Genomic DNA, 11,577 nt, shown 5'->3' with positions numbered 1-11,577 from the left:
TTTTCAAAAATGAAAATTACTTTTATTTCTCACTTTGATACCCATAAGACTACAACTGTTCAACAAGGTAAACTTAACAGTTATACAAAACATTTGTAAATATTTACAGACTTAACTGTACAAAATAATTTAGAGTTTACAAAAGTTTCATGCAACCTCTGTTGACTGACACAGTCTAGGAAATCTCCTTGAAGAAGCATAAAAGATCTTTGTATTTATTTATTTAATGGTTCAAAAAAAGGATGCTGCAAGGCTTCATCAAGAGTAATTCTTTTGGCTGGATCATATTCCAGCATCCTGCGAACAAGGTCAAACAGCCTTTGATGATCTGTGTCTTGGCAATGCATGAATTCCTGAAAGAAAAAAGGAAGTAATTTAGAGAGATCTTTTGCAACTGCGACTAACAAAATAATGAAAAGGCTGTCTCCTACCTTTAAAGGCTTACAGCGTCTCCTAACATAGCGTCCTGCAGAACTGTGCTCATCCCAGTCCAATTGGTCATGGTGGAAGTAATGCTTTCTGCATGGCGAGGAAAATAATTTTAAGATAGTGTCAGCACATGAAGTGGGCAGATGCCTTTCTAAGAAGTTTTGAAACACCATAAAAGTGTTCCTGCACACCCCTCTGCATTTGGGAGCTAACATCTGTTTAAGCAAATACTTATTCACAGAGACCCGCTGCCTTTATACTACCATTGTCACAATATTTAGAAAACAGGTCCCTCAATATTCCAGTCAACAAAGAAGCCACTGAAAACATCCTTTCCATTACTGGCATTTAAAGAGATTGATGCTTTCAGGTATTCCAACAGAACAACTTGGGCTCATCTGCCAGTAGCAAGAAGACAACTTGTCAATCTATCAGCTCTTTAAAAAACATTTCTTATAAAATCTGCAGAGTTTAAGTGGTTAGCAACTATCTAACAAAATGACATAATCCTGAATGTCTTGAAAAAGTATAAGATGCATGAGACTACCAGTGCAAATTAAGTTCTGAGAAATTCACACCTCAACATCAGATTAATACTGCTACGTCAGTAGCACTTTATTTTTAAATACCCGAATCTATTCCAATTGCAGCTTTTAAGTTTCTTCTCATTTTTCAAAATGCATTATGAATCAGTTGAACAACTGTAATAAACTAAATACAACACCCAACCCAGAACTACTGCAGTTCTACTATAACATGAGTTACAGGATTATCTAGGATTAGCTGGCAAGAGGACAGCTTACTGCAGAAAGAACGGGCCATCAAATCTCACATACTCTGGATTCTGCATGTATGGGGGCTAGGGGAGAACCCTGGGCTGGCTGCTTCTCCTTGCAATGGAAGGGGGAAACTTCTGCTGCATGTAGTTATCTTTGAGGAAGAGAGAAAGATCACTGAAGCAAATGTCTGAGGGGTACGAAGGGACGGGGGAAGAGGCTGGCAACTGTGTTAGCAAGACAGGACCCTCTTTCTTCTCAGTATAAATCTTCTGATGGCAGCAAGTTCTTTATTCTCATAGTTAATAGAAAAATGGGTGTCTACTGTTCTGCTGATCATAGCAAACTTAGTTTTAAAGACTAAAGAACATTCATACTCAGTTACTGTTCAAGAGGTTGGCACATCTTGATGGCTGGCAACTCAGACTAAAACCAGAAAAGAGGACTACTGTCAACTATTTAATGCACCTAAATCTGACACAATTTCTTGCAGTAAACTAACAAGAAGCCTGGAACTCTTTGTTCATCTTCAGAAACTCACAGCTAACAATGGAAACTTTAAAATTTCTCTTGTAACAGGAAAATATTAGGCACGTTACTTCTTCTGTCATGAACTCACCTGGATTTCTTTATCATGTGAGCTGGCAGAGGCCCTAGTATTCTTTCCATCATTGCCAAGTGTTCTTTACTATCATGCGTCTGGCGTGGGAAAAGCAATGAATATACTTAACACATTTTTCTACTCTCAGCCGCTTGGTAACAACACTCATCTATTAACAAGATGTTTGCCAGAGTACTGTCACAGTATCTTTATACATTATCACATTAAATTATTAAAAATAGATTATGCAATGCAGCTTGTTATATAGCACTTTTCAGTTAAGAGTCCCCTGAACAACAGAGTTCATAAACCAAGTTTTTTAAGAGTGTGTTTTGTTTACTCTCCATTCCAGCAGTATCTTCAGACTCTAGACAGGCTTAAACAGTCTGAAGGAGATACCCAAGGCACCACATTTTCATACACGTATGCTGTCTTTACAGTGTCATCTGTGTAACCCTTAAAAAGCCTGTGAGCTTATGCCTTTTACAGTAACAGTTAAGTACATGTCATTAAAAGATCAAAATCAGTAGCCTGTAGCAAAAACGTTCTATTTAATTTTATGTACATACCTGAAACACTGTAAATCCCAGATAATATTCAATTAGAATACAACCAATACTCCAAACATCACAAGGCTGGGACCATCCCAGGGCTGCCAAATAAACAAAGTTTGTTTTACTTTTTAATATATTCTCAAAACTTGTAATCCACAGAGCACATGCCCACTTTCCATGCATCTACTGATACCCATTTTCCCCTTCCAGACTTCACCCCAGACCTTTGTGGGAAAAAGTAGGAAAGGAACATGTTAGTTTTGGTTTTAGAGTATTTCTTCTGCTGTTTACTCTCAAGAACTCTACCATCGCCATCTGTGAGAAATGACTGAGAGTTGTTAGAACCATGAGCAACTACCCCAGTTTATGAAGTAAAGACATCTGAATGAACTGTAATTAACTGTCAGAAAGTTTACAAGTCTTTACTGACCTAAAATAACCTCAGGAGCTCTGTAATGCCTTGTAGACACTAATGTGCTGTGATGCTCATCATCAAAAGTTGCACTTCCAAAATCAACAACTTTGATGTCTGTGTTTTTTAAAGTGCGTTCATCTCGCTTCTGCAAGAAAATGAAAATGCTATTTGTTAGTATTTTTCAGAAGCATGCTTAAGCAAACGATATTCACATTATCTTGATTCATCTTCAAAATACCAGTTAACATAAAACACTAAAAATTAAACCTATGCAACAAAATACTCCTTCCAAATACATCAACTACTATTCAGCTCAAGCTCCAAGAAAGAGGAGCTGCTAACAAAGTGACTTAGTCTGAATACTCCAAACAGCTGAGTAAAGAAAGACCTTTCCCCACAGTAACAGAGCTCCTTTCCTCTTTTGTTAACCTTCAAGTTAACTTCAGTTAGCTGTTAACTCCGTCCTGCTTTTTTCTGCCCACTGGTGCACACTCATTTACATAATTTTAGCTCTAAACCGAAAAAAAGATCAAGCCTTATGCATAAACTAGGGGCAGTGAAGTCCACACTGCTTCTCTGCCTCCAACAAGGTTTTATAGTTTGAAAAAAAGAGTGGCAACATAAAAAGAAATTTGTATTCTTGCCAGCGTTAGAAGTGATTTGTGCAGACAGGTTCATCCTAATGTTGTGTCTTAGCATTTTCTTAGATTTATAAGGAAGACACTGGTCAAGAAAAGTCTTACTCAGGGCTCATGCCAATTATAACACTGCCCAACGGCCAACATCACGTGCTGATGACAAACACGGAATCCATCTTAGCTATTATGCCAATGACTGCAAAACTGACAAGCACTTCAGATTCCAAGGTAATCGGATAGAAAGCAGATCTAACATTCCTCTCAAACACAGGGATGTGTTAAAGAAAGGGATTCAAATGGGTTAAGAAATTTGAAGGCAAAACCCTGGGTAAATTCAAAGCCATTAATATAATGCTCCCTAGGAATGCCAGAACTTCATTAAACAGCAAAGAACTTAAGTAGTGATCAGATGAAACAGTTTAGTTTGAATAAGAGCAAAGTTACTTGCTTAGCAGAAAGTTAGTACATCTCAAAGAGCACAAAAAACATTTCTAGGAAATATAACTCTTACCACTTGATCTTTCTACACAATTCCCCACCTGCTTGCCACCCCCATCCCCATCCCCACACCCCTGAAAAACCACACTAAACACAACTAAACATTCAAAAGTAGCCCAATTCAAGTTGGGAGAAACAAAGAACAAACTTACCATTTTGGCATTGTACTTCACTATGTAATCAGACTCCACAAACAAGATATTTTCAGGCTTCAAATCAGTATGAGTTAGTTTATTATGGTGTAAAACTACAAGGAAGAAAAACACCAGTATTCCATAATTAATACAGAAAATTCTTAAAAGGAGAAATAAAAGAACATACTTGGTAAGAGCACTGAGATTTACTTACAGTTTATAGACTGGCAAATTTGGTAAGCCATATTTCTAATGTCGTTAATATGAAATGGCAGAAAACTGTTTTCCTTAATAAAGTCATAAGTACTAAGACCCAGCAGCTCAAAAACAATGCAAACATGTCCATGATGATCAAACCATTCCAGCATCTGGACACAGCGACTTAAAAAAAGGAAGAAAAAAAAAAAATTAAGCAAATGAAGACCCAGTTTACTGAATAATTATCTTCTGCAAATCCTTAGTACGCTGACTAATTTTATACTTACAAAGTGCTGCTTGGATCCATGGTGTTTAAGTGTTCCAACACCTGTATTTCTGAACGGGCTGCTTCCCGGTATCTGCCAACATTTTTCACAATTTTAACTGCTACATGCATTCCTCTCCTTTAAAACAAAGTAAAGCATTGCAAACTGAATCAATTATTGTTAAATACTTAAAACTCTATTTTAATCAGCTCTATTTTAATCAGAGAAACACAGGAAGATTGAAGTCATGGAGATTTATGAATACTGGATACTGGAGTACTGTGCATTTAGAAAAAATTTGAAGAGTAATTTGATTATGGAGTCTGACAAAAGAAATTTACAGCTCGACCAGCTGTAAGCAACTGCTTTCAAGCAATGCTTTCACCATGCATTCTGACATACAAGAACCTAAACTGTTTTCTCAGCATCCCAGCACATCATCTTCTAAAAGCCAAGTCTCCCAAAACAATTCTGCACTCTTTATATACCCTCATATTCTCCAGTTATGGCAAAAGCACTTGTAGAACCAACAGAGAAATATAACTAAGCAAATCCTAGCTCTCCCTCTTTAACAAAGGCAGGTGACATCTACTTAGTAGTTTGCACCATGTGGTTATACAGCTCGTACAGGAAAAAAACCAACTTAGTTATAAGACAAACATGGTTCAGGCAATTTATTGCTAAAGACAGATTCTCAAAAGCTTAGAGGAGAAACAAAGTACTTCTCTATATACCATCTTGTATAAAGTCAATACCATTCAAGGGCCTTTCACAGGGCAACAGAAAAAAACAAAAGGCATTAATAGTACTGGAAGAGATAACTGAAGAACCTTAAAAACTATCAGGGACAGGTGTGGTATCACCTGAAAATCCTTGAAAATTCTGAACTACAGATAAGCTTACAAGGTAGCTCTCAGAAACAGTGTAATTACTTAAATATACTGCAACACTATTTGAACTGCAACCTTCTTGTAAAAAAGGTCTCTGATCTTTGATTTCTGAGTGAAGCGGTGTCTTTTGTCATGAGATCCACTTATAACCAACACTTACATATCATGATCTATGCACTCCACTACTTTTCCAAAAGCTCCTTCTCCTAAAGTCGCAACAATTTCATCTAAAAAGAACAAACACAAGTTAGAATTATAAAACTACTTAAACAAGACTGAATATTATTAATGTAGACTTAAAAATGTGCCATTACAAAAGCATAATTACTTAAAATCTCAGCATCTGAATGCATTATTTTATTGGACAGGTGTCATAAAAACAGTTAGCCAAAAAAACTATCTCTTGCTCTAATCTCAAGATTCAAGTTCATTTACTAATTGGAACTTTTTGAACACAGTATTTAAATTCTACAGAAAAGAAGATATGCAAAAAAACAAAAAAGCACAAAAAAAACAGAACAAAAAGAGCAATGAAGATTTCTTTATCCCCCCTCCTCTGACATACTATTCTAAACAGATTTTTTTTGCTGAAAAGTTTTTTAAAAGTGTTGAAAAATGTTCTATACATCTTGCTCTTAGAACGTCTCCACTTTCACAGATCAGGTGACCCTCCTCATCATCCTCTACACTCCTGGATCTTTTCCTTCGGTGACTCTTCTGGAAACGGCACCAAGATCGTCCAGCCAATCAATATATCAGAGTGAATTCAGGGCAGAATACGCAATTCATTCAGCGGGGAGATATTCAGGCATTCAGTTACACACCAGGCCACGAACAGTTGGCAGGAGCAATTTCAAATTCAGTCCCCAGAAATTCACAGGGCACAGTTTATGTTACAGAAGAAAAACATGGCAAGGAACAGATTTTCAGATAAATACTTAAAGTGATAAAAGCAACAGAAAAAACAACACAATTTTGTCTCTCAAACAGTGGCTTAATTGAAGACAGATTAAGACTGCAACATAGCTATTTCTAATACTTCGCTAGCAAACAGCAAAAAAACAGTATTTATTTACATATCTAAGCTTACAGTCAGGTGAAATGTTTCTATTTTTAAAACTTACAGTTCATGTAATCTAAATATAAAAAACTAAAAAGTAATTTTACTTCCCTCACGTTCGGAGAGAGAAGAAAAATTACTCCGAAGTCCTTAATTCACATTGTATAATCTAATACAACTTGCTGTTTCTACTGCAGAAATATGATATAAAACACCTGGAGCTGAAGATATATCAGTGGGCATCATGCCAATACTGAAAAATTCAGAGAGCATGCCTTCAAAGAAGGCAAGCAGCAAGCTTATCCCAGCTTCAGTAAGACATTAGCTGCCATTAGCCAAGCACATGGCTTATCAAAGTTTTCTGGAATCAGGTGTAGAATTGTTCTTATCAATTTACCAGACATGCACGTTTCATACTTCCAATTAAGCTTACATTAAAAAGGCATGTCACTTCAATTACTTTTAGCAATAGGATGGATGGCACCTCACATTCTACCTGAAAAAACACAGTTCGCTATGCCGTAAAACTAAAAAGTGACAACTGTACTTTGAAATAGGATAGTTACCTGTTTTCAATTTCAAGATAACATTTTTCATATTAATCCCAGTGATCTTAACTATCAGCCACCTGTGTCCCGTGTATAGCTAGTACTGACAATAATCCCACCCCCCACCCAACGCTCTGATCCAAAAGTTTCAACTAAGAACACATTCATATGCTCACAAATGGACTCAACTACAAATCCTTTTTTAATAATACAGTATTTCTTAAAGTACTGTGATCAGGAACTGAAGTTCTAGCACTCACTTAAGAAGTCTATTACCACTAATTCATTAATAATAAAGTTAAAAATTACTCATACCGAATGTGATTGGTGACTGGAGCAATGATGTCTCTTATGCTTCCTTTTATGACTACTTTTCCTGCTCCGACCAGAGGATTTGCTATAGTGATGATGGTGACTCTTTTCATAGTCTCTGTGATAATGCCTGTGGTCATATACTTCACAGAAGTCATTTCTGTATTCCTCAACATATCTCCGGTCATGATGGTCTCTTTCATTTATGGCTCTATCGTCCAAATAATGACTGAAAATATATTTTAAGTGAATGTTCTCCACTTCAAAAACTTGAGGTTCCAACAAGATAAGTGACTTGAGCTGAGTTACAGAGTTACATAGTATCCGTCTTTACACCAAGAATGTTTCTAATTGACTCCCTCCCCAAGAATAGTGGAGCTTTTAAAGTTCCTTTATTAGGAATCTAACAACATTGCCAGTCTCAAATACACAGCGGCCATCCACACAAACAATATATAATCTGTCCAGTTTGCACAGTAAACAAGAAACTCAAACTCAATAGGAGAAACACTTCCTAAAATATACTGAGCAACTCCATTACAGCCTCCTAAATCACAGATTAAAACACCAGATACAGCAATAATCCCCTTCTACACTTTCAAAGCTCGGTGTTAAAAAACAAAACCTGGAGACTAAGAGAAGCAGCATTCTTAGTGCACTGCATTGAACATTAAAAACCTCAGAGTACCTGGATCACGGATCTTCTGCACAGAAAAAACCCAACTTTTAACAAGCTGCTGAGGCCAAGAGCCCCCACGTTGCTGTACACCTACCCCTTCCAAAATTTTTTAAGCATAAGCTCTTAGAAGAATTCCATGGGATCATCTTCTCAACGAAAAAGAATAGAAAAACACATCCTTCCAGTGAAAGCAGTGTGGGAGAAAAAGCAAACCATCTCCAAACCAGTAAGAAACTCATACTTACCATTGCATAAAACGACTAAACAAACATTCTCTTCCGTTAGTTCACATTAAGTAAATGAAAAGGCGTACTTTTTACTTGAAGTTTAATATCCAATGCATTCAATACCAATACTTAACCGACAACAGTGTAACATACTAGTAACATTTACTTGGTTTTATTAAAGAATTTCTATTTAACAATTCAAGTACTGTGTTAACAAAACCAACTACTTCTTAAGCTCATCTTAAGTGAGCCAAACCTTAAGGAATTGCCAAGTCTGGGCCCTTTAAAACTCTTATCCTCAAAATGTTTCATTTTAGACGTGATAAAAACATTACTGCTACTCAATTCAGAATCTTATACCTTTCTGAAATGTGATTTGGTTTATAGCGCTTGCTTTCTTGTCCACTGCTGTGGGACCTTTTCCTGCGTTTACGGCTGCTACTGTGCTTTCTTTGATCCCAGCTCTTTCTGTCATCCCATTCAGGACAATGCGATTGTTTTGAATGCCGCATCTGCCACTGAAAAAAAACCCAAATCAACAAAACCACATAAAAGACAAAAGCATTACACTAGTATTTATAGATGCAAGTCAACTACTGTAGTCTGATCAAATGTAACAAAACCAGAAAGAACCATTTCCTCAAATAATTATTTTTCCTCAGCTTCCCCCACATATTATTTTGGTCTGGGAGCAGACATGGCTTTCTCCTCCTAACACTGTTACAAAACACAAATCAAGATTAAATAGGCCAACTCATCTTCACTTAATAGCTTCAAACATGTCATTAAAGCCTGTTTTAAATAAACTCTCAAGTGACTAAACAGAATAATTTCCTTAAAGTCTTTGTTGGAGAGAGACCTTAATCTTCAAACATCCTCTCCAATATAACCTGGATTTAGTTCTTCATACTATAGTCTACATCAGTTACTACATGAAAGTCAAACATGGACCATCAGTCCAAAAACGTCTCTCAGATGTATTTACAGATCCTTGTTAAACAGATACTTTTAAAGTTTTAGCAATAATCACAGTGAACTCACATAACTTTGCAGTACTATGAGCCAACCCACAATTTTTGAACCCTATTAGCATGCAAACGTATGAGGGTGTTTTACAATTCAGCTGATTCACCAAAGACAAAACCCACCAGCTTCCGTTGCTGGGTGTTATATGCAGGAATTCTGTGTTCAAACAGGTACATGCACAACTGAAAGAAAAAAAAAAAGTAAAGTAAAACACAGCTGCAGAGTTGTAGAGCATAACAAAACCTGCCATTATTTGTTTATTCTTCTTTGCCAGAAGTGCTTGAAAGTAAGAATAAGCTTATGTATCTATTGCAGTATATTCTGAAGAATGAACTAACACAGGACAAGAAGTTGTTTCCATTGCAAGCAGTGTCAGCAAGAAAAGTTTAGAAACAAAGATCGCACTAAAAATAACCCACGATTGTATAAATTTACACACAACAATGATGGCTGTCTCTATACCGACTGGAGGCGTTAAGAAGGAAACTTTGAGAATATGTAAATGACAGGCCTGTTCTGAAAAAGGTCTTCTGATACTTATAATATTTGTGACAGACTGGTAGTTGAAAAACACCACACACTAGACATCTGCATCAGTTTTTTACAGGTATCTTTTTAAAATACAAATACCATGTAAACAGAATGACAAACTGCAAAAATGACGGGTACATCCTTTTGAGTCAGTCATGATTCTAGGTCTCCCAAAAACCTTACTCACTTACGATACATCAACAAGAAATAAAAATACTAATGTGCTGAATGACAGACACCACAAGGATCAAGACAAAATTAAAACTGATTAGTGTTCCATTTACAAGCCTAAATTTCTTCTCTTATGCAGCTCCCAAACGATTTTCCTTTATTTTCAATCTACATAAATCACAAAGCACCCTCAGGTTTCTGGTTATTCTACTTCTGAGGTGAAAAGGTCCACGTATACTCAGTTATAGGTGAATTGAGGATTTTACTTATGATTGCCTTTTTTTTTTTCCTTCCCCATTTGGCAGAAGGCAGGCTACACTAAAGACTCTCTAGCGGACAAATACCTAAATAAAACCACCTTTAAAGTGTCCTGCAGAGGGGGGCTTAGGGGTGTACGGCATGACCACACTCAAGCTCGTACAGATTTACTGGAATTAAGAAGCTGCAAATTCTGTCCCTAAAGTAGCCAATGAAATGCAAATAAGGGGGAAATCGTTAAGAGTCGGTCTGTGTAAGACCCAAAGCGGCCACGATCCATTTTACGGTAGGAGCCACCTTAAGATTTTTTGACTATTATGCACTCCCTCTAAATTTATGCACCGAAGCACTTCACTTATGTAATACTGACAGCTGACACGAACATATGCATTCCTATAGTATGTGGTCCAAATCCCTATCACAGGCCGTTTTCACTCCCACATTTCGCCATAAGGTTTCCCAAACAGGAGCCACCGACCTTTTGTAAAAGTTCCATTCATGAAGGGCCCCAGGAAGGCCACAAAAGTCCTGTCGTAAGCTGCCTACACTGCAATTTCTAAATGTCTCTCCTCCAAAACTTGGCTGGCTGCAGGGACTGGAAGAGGTCAAAGGCTTATTCCTTTGAGATGACTAAAGTCCGCCGCACCAGGCCGATCTGAGTGTGTGGGGTACAGCCACGCAGGAGTAGGTCCCACAGCAGACACCCACTACCCCAGCCCACAGTCACAAAGTCCACTTACACGCCGGTCTTCCCTCGGGAGCATTCTAGAACCGAGTGTGTGTGTGTGTAGTAAGGGCTCGTCTGCGCTGCCCTCTGGGGAGGCGCAGCCATGTTCGTGCAGGCCGGGCTGAGCAACCGACCTGCGCGGCCCCCACACAAGCACCCGCCGCACACGAGGCCCCACCTCTGCCCACCACAGCCCCCCCACCGCCCGCAGAGCGCCCCTCCGCCACAGGAGTCCCTGACCGGGGGGGGTGGGGGTGTCGTGTACTCAGGCTCCCTCCTCCTACCTTAATACCGCCTCAATAAACCCCTCACGCAGGCGGTGGAGGGGCTGCTCCCTGGGCCGCGGAGACAACGCAAGCTGGCCCCCGCCCCCCCCCCCCAACCCTCCACTTCCCCGCTGCTTCGCACCCCCTGGAAACAAAAGGGAGAGAGAGAAAAAAGGAAAGATGAAAAGATGAAAAGAGCCCGAGGAAAAAAGCCGCTTCCACCACTTACAGCTGAAAAAAAAGGCGAGCGAGACCCGTCTCCGCCCTTCGCACAGAAACAAAATGGCGGCCACGACCAAGCGCGGAGAAACTGCTTCCTTCGCTCCTCCCTCTCTCTCGCGGGTTCGGTGCGGGGTGACGTCAGACGCACGCA

At 38.6% G+C, this 11,577-nt stretch overlaps 1 protein-coding gene across 4 annotated transcripts; it reads right to left on the bottom strand.

Annotated features, from left to right (window-relative positions):
• Positions 1-11,564, bottom strand: CLK4 (CDC like kinase 4). Of its 4 annotated transcripts, none has more exons than XM_080398457.1 (14): positions 11,434-11,564; positions 9,374-9,433; positions 8,586-8,743; positions 7,323-7,548; positions 6,026-6,116; positions 5,560-5,626; positions 4,531-4,647; positions 4,260-4,426; positions 4,064-4,158; positions 2,791-2,920; positions 2,376-2,458; positions 1,825-1,904; positions 432-519; positions 1-353 (listed from the first exon to the last, which is right to left on the bottom strand). In XM_080398457.1, the coding sequence occupies exons 2-14, from the start codon at positions 9,425-9,427 to the stop codon at positions 216-218; spliced, it is 1,494 nt and encodes a 497-aa protein (XP_080254583.1). In that variant the 5' UTR covers positions 9,428-9,433; positions 11,434-11,564; the 3' UTR covers positions 1-215. The 4 variants fall into 4 exon arrangements, with proteins under 4 accessions (XP_080254583.1, XP_080254584.1, XP_080254585.1 ...); XM_080398458.1 differs by having other exon boundaries at positions 8,586-8,737; XM_080398459.1 differs by lacking the exons at positions 6,026-6,116; positions 7,323-7,548 and having other exon boundaries at positions 11,434-11,534.
• Between the last annotated feature and the right edge of the window lie 13 nt (positions 11,565-11,577).

This window comes from Falco punctatus (genome assembly GCF_963210335.1).
Source record: "Falco punctatus genome assembly, chromosome: 8".
NCBI lineage: Eukaryota > Metazoa > Chordata > Aves > Falconiformes > Falconidae > Falco > Falco punctatus.
Note: the sequence above shows the minus strand (reverse complement) of the source record. Positions and strands in the feature narration are given on the sequence as shown.

Excerpts from the sequence above, each read along its gene's own strand:
- CLK4 (XM_080398457.1), bottom strand. The coding sequence starts at position 9,427 with ATGTACCTGTTTGAACACAGAATTCCTGCATATAACACCCAGCAACGG. Across the intron at positions 5,627-6,025 it reads AGACGTTCTAAGAGCAAGAT|ATGAAATTGTTGCGACTTTA; the intron begins GTATAGAACATT and ends TGTTCTTTTTAG. Across the intron at positions 1,905-2,375 it reads TGGGATTTACAGTGTTTCAG|ACGCATGATAGTAAAGAACA; the intron begins GTATGTACATAA and ends TTCCCACGCCAG.